The following is a 19,411-nucleotide window of genomic DNA, read 5'->3' as shown; positions in this document are numbered from 1 at the left end:
ACCCCATCACCTGTGGATGTGCTATGCCACACGGCAAGGGGGCTCCACTGTTGTCACCAAGGTCATGGAGATGCCACAGGCAACGTGTTTGCTAGTTTAATAGCAGTTAAGATACTGAAGTTTCTAAATGACTTGTGTGTGAAAAACCAGAACACACTTGAGATGGAGAGAGAGAGCTTTGCTCAGTCGTCACGCTCACCCACCCGAGATCCCGAGCAGAAGAGAAGGCGGCAGCGCGCGGGGAGAGGCACCCTTGGAGGAGGGCACGCGTGTGAGCCACACGCCCAGCCGGACCAGGTCTGTTGGCCGGACGGGGAAGCAGACCCGCTGCGCCCAAAGGGTCTAAGGCGCTGAGGCGTGGGTAGGAGGTGCCACCGCCACCCTTACCCCCAGAAAGAAGCACCCCTGCCACGGGCGGTGAGACGCACCCTGATTTCAGAGGCAGTGACCACGGGGGTAAAGGGCCACCACCGGTGGTGAATCCCTAAGACAGCGTGCCGTGCTCCACAGTCCTACCACCAGCTCGCACAGCTGCCGCTGTGTCCTGTGGTGCTCAGAACAGCACAGGCTGGAATCAGTTGCTGCAGGGCCACCGTGCCAGATGTGGACCCCGGGCCCCAGGCAACGAGTGCTGCAGTGAGTCGGGACCCAGAGCCGTCCCCTAGGTCTGGCGCATCTCTGTCCTGGGCAGGGGTGGGGGGGTCCTTCTGCAGGACAAAGGCCAGGACAGCCCACCCCCTCCCTGGTGACAAGTCCACAGAAGCAAGTGGCCACAAGCGAAAGGAGTCCTCAGGGGCACATGGACCACTAACAGGTGAGCGGGGCCTGGGGAGGCCACTGGTCCCTAGCAAGGCGTGCGGGGGCCGGGGCTGGCCCCCTGAGAAGCAGCCCTAGCCAGGGTCCCGCCAGTGCTTTGGTGGAAGGCGACAGAAACACCGTGGGGAGGGTAAGAGGTCAGCGGAGAAAGAGCACGTTACCAAGGCGGCTCCTGCTGGGCGACTGGGCGGACGCCCTGGGAAAGCGCTGGAAGCCAGCGTGGAGCACAAGCTCCAGGTTCTGCCCCCACCCCTGGGCTGCTATCGGCTCTCTCTGGGGGGATTCAACCCAGCACGGGCAACCTGTCACAGCAGGAGCCCGGCCCCACATAGCCGGCTCCCTGACCCCACACAGAGGGCATCCTGGCCCCCACTGGCCAGAAAAGGTGGCCCAGGAAGGAAAGGGACACTCGAGCTGCAGCAGCAGGTGGGGAGGGACATGGTGGCCGGCAAGGTGTCTGCCTCCCCACGTGGTGTGGGCGTGTGGTGCGGGGTGCTTGCTGTGCGGGGTGCATGGTATAGGATGCGTGGTGGGTGCTTGGTGTGTGGAGTAGGGTGCGTGGCGTGGGGTGCTTAGTGTGTGTGTGTGGGGGGGGGGTGCGTGGAGAGGGGGAGGGGCAGGTCAGGAAGAGGGTGTTGAAACAGCAGCGGGCTCAGCACAGGGCAGGGCGGGTGGAGCAGCAGAGGGACCGCCAGACACAGGAGGCCGCCCTCCCTGCAGCGTGGAGCGTCCCACGTGGGCCCCCCCTCCGCGGTCAGACCCTGTGTTCTGTCCGAAGCTCAGAAGTTAAGCAACAGAGCAGGGACGCCAACGGGCAGGATCAGCAGCCCCAGGCAGCCCGTCTGGGCCCACCCGAGGGAAATGAGGAAAGGGGACGCCAATCCGGCTCTGCGTCATCCACCCACACGGCGCCTCGGGGCTCCCGCACGGGCACCCCTCTTCCCGTGGACCCTCCCCGCACGTGCCGGGCTGGGTTGTGCTCTCCCAGCCGCTCCGCACGGACAGAGGCGCTTCCGGGCCTTCCCAGGACCGTTCCGCCAAGCCAAATCCCACCTGTCGCAGCAAATTCCTGTGAATAAAGGGGGTTTAGATCAACCTCGCAGAGGCGCGTGTGCCTGTGTGCCTTTAAAAGCCCGAACGCCGGGAGGGGGCAACGCAGGGGAACCCAGAACAACCTGCTCTGGACGCCAGACGAAAAGGCAAAACCCGAGGTCACGCCATAGAGGTCAATATTTTTGGAAGGAATGATGAAAACAAACGTGCTGGTTTGCGGGGAGATACACAGCCCCTTTGTTTAAATGATCTTAAAACGGTGTGACACGAAAGAGCCCTGTCGGCTGGAGGGTCACACGACACAAAGTCAAACTCGGGCTCCGCCCATGACGCCCCTCACTCACCCACCCCCGGAAAGGGCCTCGCCTGGAGCGCGGGGGCTGGTTTACGCCGCCAACATCCAGAGGAGAAAGGCAGACGGCCCGGCTCCCCAGCACAGGGTCAACAGGGCTCGTGACTCCGAGCCGCTCCTCGGACGCTTTTAAGATTCCTGCACGTCTTTCCGAGGGTCTGCGTCCCATGAGTTTGGCAGCGTCGTTTTCAGGCCGCAGAGCCATTTCCTAAAGATTTACAGGAAAGTGACACACTCCAGGCCAACTGCCTCTTAGGCGGTATTTCTTCACACGCGCGGTCATTTCTCATGAAAACGCAAGCTTTAGTTTTTCTGAATTGGTTTGCAAAGTGGCAAGCGTGTTACACGAGGAGCTGCTGCTCTGGCAGGGCTCCGCCGGTGGGACTGTCCCCGCCAGGGCCCCCTTATCCGCACGCACCCAGGAGACGAGCAGAGGGGTTCCTGCGCTCTTAGGGCAGGTCCCCGTGCTGGGGACCACGGCCACTACAGAGGCCGAGAGTGTGACAGGGGCTGGAAAAACGACAGACGTCAAGACCCGAGCCTCACACTTTAATGCCATCTTATCATAACCTGAAGAGAGGCTGAGGACTCCCCGGGGCAGCGTGCAAGGCCGACTCCCAAACACCGACACCTGGCAGCACTCAGAGCAGCTGAGATGGGCCCAAGTTCGTCTCTTCCTGCTCTGGTTTAAGGAGGACACACGGTTCCAAGAAGCAGCTCTGTTCTCACTTTTTGATTTAACAAAAGGCAACATCCAAGACTTACTTTCTTCTGGGTCAAAAAAAAAAAAAACTAGTGTGAATTAATCTCTGAACACTGATCATAACGGCCAAACAGGAGCTATACAAAAGCTTAGCGGCAGAAGGGCCAGCACAGGAAGGTCACAAACATGCCAAGGATTTTTTTTTTCCTTTGTTTTTTACGGCTGCACTGCAGCATACAGAGGTTCCCAGGCTAGGGGTCCAATCGGAGCTGCAGCTGCCGGCCTACACCACAGCTCACAGCAACACCGGATCCTTAACCCACTGAGCGAAGCCAAGGGACCGAATTTACGTCCTCATGGGTACTAGTTGGGTTCGCTAACCGCTGAGCCACGGTGGGAACACCCAACATGCCACAGATTTTCACTCTATTTTCCAAGCTTTCCGACTGGAAGTTTTCAGAAGAACGTTGCTTGGGAGTATTCAGAACCTCAGCTCATTGGATTTAATGCATTTATATTCTTGGGGAAAAAATAGGCTGACTTTGGGAGGGACACTCGACTTCCCCTCCACGTGCAGAGTGACGATGAGGATGGTGAAGTACAGGTGTTAACTACGCAGTTCCCACTGACTGGGGAGGGGGGCCCTCCCGGGTGCCCACGGCGTTACCTATGATGGAGAGGAAGGCCTGGGCTCTGGCAGGCTCGAAAGCGCTCCCCGGCAGCGCTGCCTCGCAGACATACGGCCCAGTGTCCGAGGAGGTCGGGGTGCTGATGGTGAGGCGTCTTCCAAAGCTGTGCAGCCCACTGGTGACGGGCACCCCGTTTCTCTTCCAGGTCACCCTCAGCTCCTCCAGAGGCCTGTGAGGAGGAAGGGCGTTAGGGACAATCGTGGTGGGTCATGCAGATGGTGACAGCCTTTCAGGCCTCAGCACCCGCCAGACACAGCTAATTCTACCAGGGTCCACGGTGGGTGAACAATGGACATTTAAAAATCCATCCAGACAGAACTGCGCTCCCTCGGGGCCCGCATCAACCACACGGGCTGCTCAAGGGCTGTTGAGCAGGGCTGCTAATTGCAGCAGCGATGGACCAGAAGTGCTAACGATGCCATTTGCTAGGGAAGAGGATGATTAAAATAAACACAGGAGGCATGATGGTGGGGGCTCAATTCTGGGGCGACCCCCTCCTGGGCCGAGAACACCCAGGGCTGCAGAGGAGAAGAGGCTCAGCTCTTAAAACCTGCTCTCCTCTGTTCTGCTCTGCTAGCGTCTCAGAAGGGGCCTCCACCAGGACCACGGCTACACCGGGGCGCACTGCTTTCCAACTCGAGCGCTCCGCTCAATAGAAACGTCGCAGGATGAGGCTTGGGGAGAAGCCAGCACATCCGCGGGCCGTGATGGTGCTCACGGCCCATCGGGATGAACAAGACTGGCACTGCCAGGGTCGCAGGCCACCCGTGGCAGCGTCTTCCCAGCCAAGTGGCAGTGGATCGGGGCTCCGTGGGGCTGCCCTACCTGGCGCTGGCGATGCACTCCAGGGTCGCCTCACTGGACCCGGCCACCACACTGCTGTTGCGCGGGGGGATCACGATGATGGGGCCCGTGGCTTCCGGCGTGCCAGCCTCTCCTGCGGCAGAAAAAACAAAAGCCCGTGGCACCCTTGGAGGCACAGAAGGCGTGAGGATCAGAAGGTGACACCTGCCGCTCTGATGGGACACCCAGCATCTCGGGACCCGCCCCCAGTCCTGGTCTCTGGTCTTTACCCACCAGAGGCGCCCAGGGTGGAACCTACAGCCCCAAAGCCAACGTCCTGCCTAGAAACCAAGGGAACCGGGAGCCTCCCGCTGCTGCTTGGCGCATTGCGGCAGAAAGTGCTTGCTGACTTTATTTATTGAAGACTTTGCTTATCGAGTTCCTCGTCTACCTGCTGCTTTCAAATGCATTCAATTCCAACAAGAGCATCCCCGGCATCGGGCCCTCTGCCAGGCTCGCGTGGCCCGAGACGCGGCCGGCTCTCTAAACAATCCCGTCGGCAAGGAGCCGAGTTCAGCATGGCCCGCAATCCCCGCCCTCCGAGAGGAAGCATCCCGAATCCTTCTCTACGGCGTGTGTATCAAACTGTAAATAACTGAGCTCGGATCTGGCGACAAGGGCGGAAAAAGCGTGACACGTTTTTGCCCCTTTTCTGTCAAATATATGTAATAGCAAAATTAAGCCGCTGACAGTTCCCATTCCTATTGTTTGTTTAGGGAAAAAGAAGACTGATCAAACATCTAGAACAGGGATTTAATGACGGGTGGGGATGGAGGAGACAGGAGATAAAAATAATACACATCACAGCACACGCTGTAGGACTTCATGCCGAAGAGACCCGCCGGTGCTGCGAACAGCCGAGGACTCGGGAAGGTTCCAGCCGCCGGCAGGGGGTCAGGCGCACCCAGAGAAGAGCAGGAAGAGAGGCCTGGCCCCTTACCAACACCGATTTCCCACGGCTCTGTGTTCTGGCTTTCACTGCCTAAGCAGTATGCATTTCTGGATTAAAGCATCATGTGAATTTTTAAAAAAAGCTTGATATAGGCAAAGCCAAGAAATCAATCTTTTAAACCGATACATTGATTCCATTACAGGAAGGCCATTTCGAACACCCTGAGGTCTCCGGGAAGGCGCAAGGCAGCCCTCACCTTCCCAAGCCCGGAGGCCTCGGTGGAGAGCGTCCCCAGCCACCCAACGCTTGGGAAACGGTGGAGACCGAAGGGCGGTTATTGGATCTCCGAGGAGATGCCGGAGCACAGGTGCACACGTGACGGGACAAAGGACAAGGGCTGCATGCTGCCGGATGACCAGCCCGCCTGTCATCTGCGAAGGCGCTGATGAGAGAAATGACCTGAGATGCTAATATTTGCAAATAGTCATGTGCAGTGAGAGCGAGCGGCAGGGAGCGCGGAGGTCACCGAGCGAGGTGCCAACGTGGCATTCATCATCCCCGCGGCGGGCAGGAGGGAAATCCGTGCTCAGCATTTGTACTGTGGGAGGACAGTCCCCGGCCGGACAGCCGCCAGGACACGTGACAGCTACGTGCCAAGTCTGAGTCCACAGCCCCCCTGGGGACGAGCGGAACCAAAGCTGCCAGAGCCCCTCGCCAGGACTCCAGGGACACCGATGGAAAGAGCGAGAGGAAGGGGTTCTGAACCAGGATTCACCCACGACAGTAACTTCTACCTGTGCCGCATTCCCACTGCTTCAAGTGCCCTCGCCCCGTGGGGTGGACAGGACAGGTGAGGAACCAGCTCATTTTGGGGCGGGTCAAGGTCAGGATGTTCCCAGATCAGGCCTCCTGCCCCCACCCCTTTGTTCTTTCTGGTGACGCGTGAACCACACGTGACACTTGGGAGAAGCAGGTGCAAGAGGGTGCAGATGACATGGGACGGCTCCTAAAAGGAGAGCTTCTCACACGCACGCACGAGGTCCACACGTGCTGGAAAGGTGACCTTGACTTAGGAAGCTGTGACAGCAGGACCAAAGCAAGGCCGTCTGACTGCCCAGCCGGCGCCGTAACCACGCTTCAGGAAGACTGCAGGGAGGACCCAGGATCCAGCACTCCCAGCGGGCATGATGCTGGTGCTCATTATTCCTTGAAAAAAATGGTTTTCGAATTCCAGCCAAATTGTATGTGCATGTGGATTAAAGGAACAGCACAGAGGCCTTGGCCTCCCATGCAGGCTGCCGAGGGATGTGCCCACGGGCGCCTTGCGCCCAGCACGGCAAAGAGAGCGGCACTTTGCCTCTGCAGGCCCCCTTTCTGACCCTTTCCACGGGGCGCTCCATACTTGTCCTGGGTGGCATCTGGAATTGTTCCCGAGGCCTGAAGCCGGAACCTGCCGGCTGCAGCTGCGGGGAGCCAGTCCGCACGGGGCTCAGAGCAGCCTCACTGCCCTATAGGCCTCCTGGCGGGATCTTTGCAGCACACAGGAAACACAGCCCTGAAAGAGTGTGGCTTTCCAGAACGAATGAGAAAGCAGACCTTTTTGGCTTTCTCTGTTAGAACCACCATTCTGAGGGCAGAGCACTGCTGAGGATCTGGTAAACCCGCCTCAAGAGGTCTTCATGGCAGGCGGCTCCTTCCCTCCCTGGGCGCCTAGACGGCCATGAGCTCAGCAGCGCCCCCGCCAGGAGATGCTGAGTCACTGCCCTGGACACAAAACTGCAAGAGCAAAAAGCACACCCATGCAGGAGGTACAGGTCCACCAGAGTCGCCTTTGGGACGGAAAGAGGGAGGAGTGACAACTGCCAGGAGCGCCAAGATTAGGGAGACTCCTCTCCGGCTCCTCAGTGCCTCATAACGTCTTTATCTTTGGGGTTCGTGCCCACGTAAAAGTGGGCGCCCACCCGGCACAGCAGCTGGTGGGGTCGCCAGGGCCACTCAAACCTCTAAATCCTCTTGTTCCTCAAACGACTGGTCTAAAACTTGCAGGAGTGAACGCGACAGATCAGGCTGAGAACAGCAGGGAGTGGAGGCCCTCGGAGAGCACTTGGGGCTGAGCTGGAGGCTCCTCAACAGCCATCAGTGATGACACCTGCCACTGACCAGATGACACGGCAGGCACACATGTGCTTGAGAATTCAGGTCACTGGCTGCCTGGGCAGAGCAGGGAGTGGCTGCTCTCGGGCCAGGCCCGTGGGTACCCGGCTCGTCTGGCGGTCACCTCACTGCAGGGCCATGTTCTGTGGGGGGGTCTGTCCACCTTCTGGAATGAGGAGGGCGATGTGTGCTGGGCATCTCTGTACCAAGCAAATGCCTGGGCCATGGGAGCCCTTCGGCGAGTGGGGTCGAATGAAGAACTAAGGTCTGTCGAAACAGGACTCAGCCTGTTATTGTTATCGGGTCGTTATCGCCATAAGAAGACGAGAAGCAAGTGCTCCCATGTCGAGGGCACGTGTGAGGCCCTGCACGAGCGCTGGGGACGCGAGGTTTAACTGCACGCGGTCAGGGGTCAGCGAGGTCCAGGAGGTGCAGCTTTAGCGGAGGAAGAGGGCGCGTGGGCAGAACAAGCAGGCTGAGGCGGGGCTGGGGGAGCCCCGAGGGGGCGTGTGGCCGCGAGACCAAGCCCGGGGAAAGGCTCGAGCTGGGGCCTCGGAGGATGGACAGTCAACTGCAGGCAGATGCATGGGGGTGGGGGGGAGGCATTTCAGAGACAGAAAGAAGGTGGAAATCGGGCTGGCCTGCTGGGAAAACTGCACGTCATTCTTGAGGCTGCCGGAGAGTGGGGCCGGGGGTGGCTGCAGAGGAGGGCAGGGGGCCCTTGCGACGGAGCGTGGACCTCATCCAGTAAGAAGCGGAGGGTCGCCGACCGGCTGTGAGGGGCAAGCTGGGTGGAGGCGGCAGGAGACAGAAGCGGGAAAGGGGTGGCAGCCGGGTTTGTGCACAGAGACACTCCAGTTTCGGGCTCGCGCGGTCTGGGTGGACACGTAGAAGAAAGAGCAGAGCTGGGGTGATGACGTGAGGGTGGAGGAGAGGAAGCCGGGGTCTCCCTGAGGGTGCCTGTGGGGCCGCGGCCGGCCAGCAGCGGGTGGAGGGGTGGCTGGAATTCAGGAGACAGGGAGGCACCCTGGAGGGAAGACAGGCTCGGATCAAAGCCCAGGCAGCACGGAGCCTCGGACGGCAGCCCAGGGAGCACACAGGGAGCCTGGACAACGGGCGGTCAGGCAGGGGAGGAAGGACGGGGAGCAGGCTGATCCCTGCTCCCAAACGGACAGGAGCTCTCGCCCTTACAATCGAGGCCGCTCACGCTCCATTTGTGAAGATGGGCCTTCGCGTTTGCTTGCGGGGCACTGGCCAAGGAGCTCAGAGCCGAGTGTAAGTCAACCTTGTGACCTTCACCAGGCGCTGCTCTGCACGGCGGCGCGCACCAGACATGGCCGAACGGGAGCCACGCTTTTGTGCAGCCCCACAGTTCAGCTTCTGCCAGCGGGCGGGCTCCGGCCATTTTCAACCGGCCTCCAACGACACAAGCACAGTTTAGTTGGTCAGTCTGCTGTGCTTCTTGACCTCCTTCCATGCATGGCAGGGCACACGGGCGCTCTTTTGGAGGACGGGTGAAACCAGCTCCAAGACGTTTGACTTAAAGAAAACCCAGCAGCTTTTCTGCTCATCCATTGCTTGTGCAACCACTTGGGTCTGCAGTATGGAAACCGCCTGGCAGTGGGACCAAGCGCTTTCCTGCCTGTAATGGCATCTCAACAGGTTTGTCTGATCTCCTGCCACCTCGGGGCACCTGCGTCTTCGTTGCTCAAACCTGGCAGAGCTGAACCCTCCAGGGTGCATATTCGTTGAGAGACCAGGCGATGTATGCGTATGTGCATATTTGTGTGTGTGTGTGTGTGTGTGTGTGCGTATCTACTATATGCATATATACAATCCCCAAGACTCCACAGAAATGATTGTTATTTTCATGGACACGGCCTCAGTAAAAGGTGTATGGGCGGCAGAAAAACCAGGTCATTCCGCTGGATTCCAAGAGGTGAGTTTCTCAAGGCAGAACCTGGGCAATTATTACTATTGTTATTATTATTATTATTATTATTGGTGGCCATGGTGCGCAGCAATCCCCAGACCAGGGATGGAACCCGGGCTGCAGCAGTGACATCGCCGAGTCCTAACCCCTAGACCACCAGGGAACTCCCAGAACCAGAGCGATGGTAAGATGCACTTTATTGCGAAACCAAAATACAGTGCGCGGATGTTCTCCTGATTGGAAAAGCCGTGTTCACCGACGAGAAAGCTCCTCCCACCTTTACGGTCCCCAGGTTCACGTTTCGGTCTCGACTCACCCAGCTCCCAACGGGTGAGGTGAGCATGTGCATTTCTGGGGTAATTTCTGTCGTGTGCAGGGACGTGGCTAAGGAAACTTTCCTGTACTTTTAAACGCTGTGTCCGTTCCTGCTCATGAGCCAGAAGCGCATCACAGCCTCCACGGTGTTCAGGCAGTGCCGCCGGAGGCCCAGGGGAGGCGTACGGGCTGGGGGCACTTTTGGGGACAAACCCAACGACAGAGCCTTTGGTGTCCCCTCCTGACAAGTGTGCACAGCTGAGTCGGTTCCCCTTGTTTCCTGCCCGACAGGAGGAGGCAAAGAAAAATGGGAGAAAAGACAGCAGTATATCCCATTTATAATTTTATCTTTACGTGTACTTTCATTTTTATCTCCGTACACCTGCGGACTTTTCTATTGACAAGAGACGATATATAAAATAATATGACATTTTGACAAACAATCCAGCCGTTTCTTTTCTTCTCATTTATAACGTATGTGAACACTTGCACATTTGGAAATGAATGGAATGTTACCAAGCACGTATTTTCCTTGGCTTCTTACTGGGCAGAGAAAAATGAACGTGCTAAAAGGCAGTTCTCCAGCAGGCGTCTTCATTTCTTTCTTTCTTCTGGGAGGAGGGCACACTGGTGACCACAGAAGCGGAGTGCGGGTTTAGAACGGCATGGCTGCACCCTGGAGGGGCCAAATATCCAGAGCCAGCGGCCGACCACCTGCTTTCTGTGTAAACATGTAAATGCATCATCAGCTACCATTTAGCAGTAGAAGAACCCCAACCAATAGGAAGGCTGGGTGGGTGAGAGGAGGAAGCGGGTGTTTCTCACGGAATCAGGTCCGTTTCCCAAACGGCATTCCGAAATCACGCAGGCGCAGTGACAGACCCCTCTTCTTGCAGTGAGAAATGCCCTTGAATCATTTTGCCAAACACGCAAATCTGGGCGAGGAGCCCAAGCCACCAGGGCAATGGATGCCCATCTGAGGCTATTAGCAAGGACAATGGGGAACCTCGGCCACCCTCGGCAGGGGCCTTTGGAGCCTTGGTCCCCTCCCTGCTGGAGGAGCTCCAAGGCCAGACGTTTGGCTCGAGGTTCAAGGGAGACACAGTATTGAGAGGCGGGTGGCGAGGCAGGAGGAGCAGCTCTGGGCCGGAGGAGGAGTCAGACCATGTCTGGTTTTTCTTAATGACAAAAAAAAAAAAAAAAAAAGCCGCCGTCTGGAAGGCAGGAGCTGCACTGACCCGTGGCCTCTGCCCCCACAGACTGGCAGCTCTGGGACAACGACAAGCCTCGCTCTTCTCCGTGCTCCTAACTCCATGTGACCCCCCGGTCACTGCGCTTGTGGGGTTTGTGCCCCTCTCTCCCCACGGAAACAAGGCCAGGAGCGAAGGCCCTGTGTCCTTTCTGCGTGGGCCTTTCTCCCTCGGCCTAGAACCGGGCCTCGGGCACAGCAGGTGCCCAGGGAACACCTGTTGATCGAACATGGAGACAAGGGCTTGGGTGTCTCCCGGGCAGAAGCATCCTGCTCTCCGGCTCTCGGCCACTCCACAGGCTGCTTCCCCAACAGGCCCATGGACAGCCGGCCCCGGGTGAGCACGGCCAGGAGGCCAGGTCTATCTGTGCCCCCCACCCCGTGTCTCCGCCCACCCTCTCCTGCCCTGCTTCACCCCACCGCGGGGCAGGCGCTCCTTCCAACACCCCAGCTGCCTGCCCCCCGACGGAGCGCCCCTGCGGCGCCCTTCCCCGCCCCGCCCGGCCACCTGCACTGCCGCCTCCCGGAATCCAGCCCATCATCGAGGGCAAGGAGCACGCCGCCTCCTCTGGGAAGGCTTCCCAGGCCCTCAGGTAAGGCGATCTTCCCTCTTGGTCCTTGCTGCTCACCTGTGAGAAATTGTGCGGATGATGAAACTGACCGTTTTCACCTTTCTCAGGTGGGCAGCTCGGCGACCGTACTTCTCAGGGTGCAACCCATCCCCGGATCCTCCTCCAGAACTTTTTCATCCCCCGAACTGTCCGCATCGAACCACAGCTCCTCATTCCTCCCCGCCCCCGCCACTCTTCTACTTTCCGTCTCTGTGAATTGTACTCTGGGGACCTCGCCTAAGTGGGATCCTACAGTATCTGCTCCCCGTGATGGGCTTGTTTCACGGAGCACAGTGTGTCCCCAAGGGTCACGCCCTGTTACCGCATCAGGACTTCCTTCTCTTTCAAGGCGGAAGGATGTTGTGCTGTGTGGCTGGACCGCATTCTGTCGATCCCTCCGCCTTTTGGCTACCGTGAAAAACGCGGCGGCGGACATGGGTGTGTGAGCATCTGTGTCTGTTTTCAGTTCTTTGGGGCATCTATCCAGAAGCACAATTGCTCAGCCATCTGCAATGCTGGGTTGAAGTTTTAGAGGCACTGCCGTATTATGTTCCACAGAGGCTGTGCAAGGACACATGCCCACCAGCAGTGCCAAAAGAGTGCCACTTTCTCCATGTCCTTACCCACACACACACACACACACACACACGTTCTCCTTGTTTAGCTTTTTTTTTCCCCCAAAATTGCCACCCTAATGAACAGGAAATGGTATCTCTCTCTCTCTCTTTTTTTTTTTTGGTGGTATTTTTAGGGCCTCACCTGCAGCATATGGAAGTTCCTGGGCTAGGGGTGGACGCTGAGCTGTAGCGGCCAGCTTACACCACAGCCATGACACCACCAGATCCTTCACCCACCAGGCGAGGCCAGGGATCGAACCCGCATCCGCAGAAAGACATCGGGTCCTTCACCCGCTGAGCCACAATGGGAACTCTGGAAAGGGGGCCTCGTGTGCCCTGCGTTCCCCCGATGACGACTGAAGTGCAGCCTCTCGCAGGTGCTTTCTGGCCACGGGGGTATCATCTTTGGAGAAATGTCTACTCCGGGCCTTTGCTTGGTTTGGAATCAGGTTGTTGAGCCGCAGGACGTCTTTATATTTCCTGGCTCTTAAGCGCTCATCAGACACGTGATTGATGAATGTTCCCTCCCAGCCCACGGGTCGTCTCTCCTCTTGATTGTGTCCTTTGAGGCACGAAAGGGTTTAACTTTGCTGAAGCCCAGTTTATCTATATTTTCGTTTGTTGCCTGTGATTTTGGTGTCCTACCTAAGACATCACTGCCAAATCCAGTGTGACACAGCTGTTCCCCTACGGTTCCTCCTAAGAGTTTGATAGTTCTAGGTCTTGGGTTCAGGTCCTCTGACCGGCTTTGAACCCGGCGCGGTGTTTACGGCGTAAGGTACACTGTGCGTGTTTCACACCTGGTTAATGTTGCTCTGTAGCCGGCGTTCCCGTGTCCTGCCGTGGCCTCTGTCACTTGTCATCTACCTACAAAGCCACGGCTTTCTGCACGCACTGGCGGCGCCTACCTGAGGGGATGCTCTGGCCAGGGCTATGACTGGCCCTCGGGGTGAGGCGTACAGATAAGCCAGACTGCCTGGACATCGCGTCCCTGGAAGCTGTTTTCCAGGACCACAGCTGGCAAGGGACCTTTGCGCTTTGTCCCCTGGAGGAGGCGACGCTCAGGCTCCCGGGGACCCAGGCCAGGTGCTCACCGAGCTGCTGGGCTCACCTGCACTGGGTCCTGCCCGTCTGTCTCCCTGGCACACTCCTTTGCCCACACTCCCTGCGATCATCTCTAAAGAAACGCAGGCACCCACATCTTCGCTGAACGCAGCTGCTCTGCCTCTGGCGGAGAGCGAGGAGAGCGCCCGTCCTCTTCGGACCAGGGCATCCGTCCACGCGCACATCAGCCCGTCCACTCGAGACGCCAAAAGGCATGTTATTCTCATGAACCCCTACAGAGCCTCCGGCAAACAGCCAGTGCCTAATAGATGCTTGCCAAATGGAATGACTCTAACTGTATGATTTCCAAATTGATACTAATATCTATTCCTAAGACAATCAAATCTGTGCCCGAGACAAGGGTTTTGCCTGGAGGTTTCTGGTCAGTAGCACAGCTCTGTTCCTGAGACCTGTTGATGACTCTGTGCCGGGCTCTAATCCTGCTGCAAATCAGCTGTTCTTTACCCAGCATCAGTCCCAGGCAGAATCTGTAACTAATAGATAAGACCAAGAACAAAGAAATGCCATCCCGAGTCCCGGGAGAAAACAGAAAATTATCGGAAAGACTTTGAGCACATGAGAGAAAGAGAAAAGGAAACAGGAGATAAATGAGAGCGACAAGGGTCAGGGTACGTTGAGCAGAATATATGCGGAAAATCCCACTTGCGGCCCCGCCTTCAAACCTAACAAGACCTTTAGGAAAACCAACTAAATGGACGTGATTTTCCCTTGCTGCAGATACCGCTGTTCAGCTCGCAGACGAGACATGAAGGCGAGGGAAGCTCCAGGGAAATTGCTGGTCTGGTTCTAAAGCAGCCTGCTTGGGAAGCCATGGTGCAGGCGGCCTCCCAGGGCTGAGGCTTTCCCGAGACGCTGCTCGACTGGAGCGCCACGGAGGGAAAGCTTCACACGTGACGCCTCCCCCAGCCGCGGGGAGACGCAAAGAGCTGCGAGGCCAGTGTTTTGAGAAACAGGCGTCTCGAGGGTTCGGCTCCTTCCCAGAAGGGGCCCTGCACGGACCTACGGGTGGCCTTCTTTTTGTGTGTTCATAGAAGACGGATATCCTGAATAAAGCCAGGGCTTCTCAAATCAGAAATCCCAAACCAAATAAGACCTCTCGTTTACATGGTTAGTGTTTTGTAAAACTGAAATGCCGAAAGGTGGTTATAGCCAGAACTGAAGAAACCTTTCATCACTCAGGAGGTGTTTTCTTGTCCTGGGTATTCCCAGCTTAAACGCCAAAGGCTCATACGGATACCAACCACTTCCTCGGCTGGGTTTTTAGGTCATCCATTCCTTACTTATTTCATCTCAGAAGAGGGCAAACGCTAAGAAAACCCTGCAGGATTTCTGTCCCAACCAGCAGAAAGCAACGGAACCGAGGGTTCCAACCCACGAGCTATGGGAAGGGAACAGCGTGATGGGTCAGCACGTCCACCCGCCACACACATCCCGAGCGGATTCCTGGTCCAGGACCGTATTCCCTCAGCCGACGTTAGGATCAGCGCGCGCTCGCAGCTCTGGAGGACGGAGGGGGCTTTACCCCCTCCTCATCTCTAGGTGGGCCAGGTGGGGCTGTTCCCTCCCCCGCTGTCGGGGTTGTGGGGAAGGGTGCGCACCAGGGCAGGCTCGGGGCTTGGCCTCTTTGGAGAGACTTCGTTCTAAGCGGGGAGCTCCGACCCTGCGAAATAACCCGGCTCCCAGGCTCGAGGACTCTGGCTGGAAAGCAGCGCCCTCTGCAGTCTGAGCGCACAGGTGCGTGGGGCCGGGGGTCTCCCCTGGCTTCTTGGTCTCTCTCTCTCCCCCATGCCCCCTCCCTCCCTTCTCTGTGTCTGTCTCTCCCTCCCTCCGTCTCTCTGTCTGTCTCCCTCCCTGTGTCTCTCTCTTTCTGTGTCTCTCTCTCCCTCCCTCCCTGTGTGTCTCTCTCTCTCCCTCTCCTTCCCTCTGTGTCTGTCTCCCTCCCTCTCTCTGTCTGTCTGTCCGTCCCTCCCTCTCCCTCCCTCCGTCTCTGTGTCCGTCTGTCTCTCTCCCTCCCTCTCTCCTGCTCAGCGGGTTCTGTCCCCATCTATCTCTGGGAATTAGGGGTCACTGTCGTCGATGAGAAGCACAGCAAACAAGCCTGCGGGAGGAGCCGGGCGCTCTGAGGCTTTGCGAGTGAAGGATGAGCGCTCATAACCGTGGAGGGATTTCTCCTCCTGTTCTCCCATCTTTTTCTTTTTGTTAGAGTCGCTATATCAGAATTACCCTTGGGTGTCACAACAGAGGTACAAACAAATCAGGAAATCTTAAGAGAAGAAAATATTTCTTTTCCTGCCTGCCCTAGCTTCCTTTAAATGAATAAAGTCAGTCCCACAGCGCGAGAACAGAGTACGCAGCAAGAGCGAGACATTTTCCGACATGACCCAAGGTTATCTGCTTAAACCAACTGGTTCTCTACTCACTCTACTAGGAAGCAAGGTTTTTTTCCAAAATGTCAACACGATCTCATTTATATTTCGGTCTAAAATCAACACCAACAATAAATCTAAGGCGGATGACAGAGAGAGGGCACGTATATAAAGCAGATGCTGTGTGTACAAAGAATCGAGTGTACGAAGCGCAGCTAAGGTCCCTCTTAAGATAGATCCTTACAAAGAGATTATCGCAAGTGTCGCGAGAAGGGAGGGCCTGCTGGGGGGCACGTTAGACGGCTGTGCGCCCAGACTGGAAGGCAGGTGAATACAAAACAAAGCCTTCGTGCCACGCACGTGACGGTTCAGAGGGGGGGCAAAGAAGCCGGTCGGCGCAGCCCGTTTAAAATGCGAAGGTCGGGGATCACGCCGCAGCTCCGGGCAGCACGAGCTGCCAATCCCAAACCGGGCTTCTGCGGTTTGCCAGCAGCATGGGCGCTCGGCTTTCTGCGACCCAGCGTGAGGGCCAGATTTGCAGCGAAGCGACAGGAAACCCAAAGGTAATTATGCCGATCGTTAAACAGCAGGCACTTCCACCACTCCACTCCCAGAGCTTCCAACAAGAAGATGCTGTCGATTCGCCCGACCGAGTCTCTGTGCCTCCCGGGGACAGCTCGTCCGTAAGCGGCGAGATGCCCCTGGAGGCCACGCAGAGGGAGGGGCCTGGGGCCCGAGCGCGGAGGGCGCACCTGCAACCTGCTGGGTGTCAGCGCACAGATGCCGGCGGAACACACGGAGGGAGGCAGAGCGAGCTCGAGGGGCTTGGTGGTGACCCCACATGTCTGAATATCGGGCCAGGATGTCCCCCCAAATTATTTCCCCCGAAAGTGGGAGCCGCCTGGGGCCGAGTCCTTTAACAGACCCTTAGGTTATGAAAGCTCCATTTATTCCTTCACCGCAAACATTAAGGACTGTTTGGGAAAAGCACATCAGCCTACAGCAACCCCCAACGAAACAGGTGGTGGTGACCCGAGGGAGTCCGTTTTGAGAAAAGACAGAGAAATTTAACACAGACGTGGTAATTATTCTTGAGGGGTATGACTGTGAAAAGACATTTTAAATATCATTTTGAAAAGCAAAAGGTTCCTGAGGTACCTCCGCCCTGCTGGACACTAGGCAGCAGGAAGACACGAGGAGGAAGCTGTTTAAAGACGGATGCAGAAAGCTCGCTAAGACGTACTGAGAAACGAAAAAAAGGAGGGCACTGGGCCGTACAGATGACGTGCCGCTGCTGGGGCAGAAAAAGGAGGAAGAAATGCCGATATATGTGTATTTGCTGTTATTTACATCAAGAAAAATAATTTTAAAATTCGGTAAGACAGATGCAGGACGTGTTATTCTTTTACTACTGGGCTTTTCTAAGAAGTGGCTGTAGGAGCTCCCTTGTGGCGCAGAAAGTGAAGGATCCAGCGTGGTCACTGCACGAGACTCAGGTCACTGCTGTGGCACATGTTCAGTCCCTGACCCAGGAACTTCTACCTGCCATGGGTGCAGGAAAAAAAAAATTGGCTATAGATAAAACTTTCCAAAGGATAATTAATATACAAGTCTTAAATACATTCATAAATACACTTTTCTTCTTCTGAACCTGGTAAAAAAATTACTTTTCCTCAGAGAGTCTTTTCTGGTTAATTAATTTCAACCCACTCCCTAATTTGCTTAATTAGACCTTAGCATTTTCAGTTTCCCAAACACTGAAAGACTATATAGAGTTTTCCAAATGGTAAGCCCTTTTTATTCATATCTTCTAAGACGGTGCTGCTCACACCTTCGTGTGCAAACACGTCACCTGGGGATCCTGTTCAAACGCACATCCCAAACCACCAGGTCTGGGCAGAGCTGAGATTCTACACCCACGAGCTCCCTGTGCTGCTGGCCATGCTTTGGGAGCACAGTTCTCACGCATCAGAAGGGAAAGGTCGTGCTTTTTAGCACATAACGTCCTCGACACATGTCAGCCAGCTCCCTGCTCCTCCAGGTGGGGCTGGAACCCGCAGCAGGGACCTCCCCTGGGAGCCGCCTGCAGGTGGAGTCTTGGCGACATCCCGGACCTCCTGAGTCAGGCCCTAAGTGTTAAGGCGTAAGTGATGTGTGGTCACTCAATTTGAGAAGCTCTGGGCTAGGGGGCCTCGCTCCTCAGCTGGGGTCCGTGTCAGGGGGTCTCACTCCGCCGTTGGGATTACAGATGGGCTGCGTAAAAGATCTGACACCTCATTCTTCATGAGCATGACTCGGCAGGAAGTGGTCCGGCTGGGGATGGAAGGAGGCAGTCTGGGAGGACTACCAGGGGGAGGAGGCGGGAAGAAACCTGGGATGAGCCCAGGGAGTCCTGTGAGCACGGACGTCTTTAGAGTGTCCAGAAAACGGCAGCCTGGGGGAGCCTCAGCCTGCGGGGAGGAAGCAGGTGGCAGAGGGCTATGCTGGAAGGTCAAGAGAGGACGAAACCACAGGCCGTGATTAAAACGCAACACCATGGTGCGGGGGAGGGGAAGGGTGCTACGACGGGGCAAATGAATTGGGGGTCGAGAGACGAGCCGGGTATTGATGAGATAAAGGGGCAAAGGGCAGGGAGAGAGGAAGAGAAGGAAGACTCGGAGCAGAATTAAAGACCCCCAAGCTGGAACATTTTCAGAGATTGTAAGACTTATAGCACATTCATTAACTGCTTCGTAGGGGCCAGACACCTAATATCCATTATTACACACATTTTTTATTGTTCCGATTTTGACAGATAAGGAAATGGAGACTCAAGGTGGTCTCCCCGCCCAACGTCAGAGGGCGGGGCTGGCACATACACCCAGGACTCTCTGGCTGGAACGTGTGCCCTGAACTCCTGCCTCACCCGAATGCCAGTGAAGAGGCCCAAGGTGTGGCCACGCACGAGGAGCAGAGATAAAAGCCCGCAGAGAGATGGCTGAGAAATCGGGCAGCCGGGGCACTCACGTGCTGAAGTCAGGTGACCCTCCCTGGAACCCAGGCTCTTCACACTCAGACCTTGACACCTGCTCGGGGGGCTGCCCGCAAGTCTCCCCCCGCTGCCCGGGGCAGGAGATGCCGTCAAGGCTGAGACCCGAGTGCTGTCCTCCTTCCCGCCACAAAGGGAGGGTCATCCTTCCGTGCTCCCGACGAGTGAAACGTAGGACACCTGAGCCACCTAACTGGCTTTGGCCCCGGTGAGTGGAAGGGACCCCTGTCCTTTGCAAGCAGATGCGTTCAAGTGAGCGTGTGACAGGCCCTGTGCCCCGTGCATTGAGCCATGGAGATGGTGGCGCCACAGAACAGCGGCACAGCCCACAGCCCCGGCTGGGGAGACAGTGGGTAGACGCCGCCCCCGCTCGGAACCTCCACCGCACAGGTAAGGTGAGTGAGAAACGATGCTGCTGCTCAGGCCCCGAGACCTTCGGGGTGTCTTTCCTGCAGCACCCCTCGGCCCGCCCTGCCCATTCACTGGGCTTCCAAGAACCGCTCAGATCCATCCCCACCCAGATAATCCGACCTTCCTCTCCACTGCTCTCCAGCACGCCTCCTCAACGCTCGTGGTGCCTGGTCTGCGTGTCTGCGGCTGCCCAGCTCAGGGCCTGGCCCTTACTCAACTCCCCGCGTCCATCTATCTACAGATGACCTCGCAGG

General features: G+C 57.0%; 1 protein-coding gene across 2 annotated transcripts in view; it reads right to left on the bottom strand.

Annotated features, from left to right (window-relative positions):
• SDK1 (sidekick cell adhesion molecule 1) overlaps positions 1–19,411 on the bottom strand; it is a 518,297-nt gene that overhangs the window by 227,889 nt on the left and 270,997 nt on the right. For both annotated transcript variants that reach the window (XM_047779450.1, XM_047779449.1), the window contains exons 5-6: positions 4,439–4,550; positions 3,592–3,782 (exon numbers count right to left, since the gene is read on the bottom strand). In XM_047779450.1, the coding sequence (XP_047635406.1) occupies positions 3,592–3,782; positions 4,439–4,550 (303 nt within the window). The remainder of the gene's footprint in view (positions 1–3,591; positions 3,783–4,438; positions 4,551–19,411) is intronic.

This window comes from Phacochoerus africanus, chromosome 5 (assembly GCF_016906955.1).
Source record: "Phacochoerus africanus isolate WHEZ1 chromosome 5, ROS_Pafr_v1, whole genome shotgun sequence".
NCBI lineage: Eukaryota > Metazoa > Chordata > Mammalia > Artiodactyla > Suidae > Phacochoerus > Phacochoerus africanus.
The sequence above is the reverse complement of the archived record's forward strand: the minus strand, read 5'-3'. Positions and strand labels throughout refer to the sequence as shown.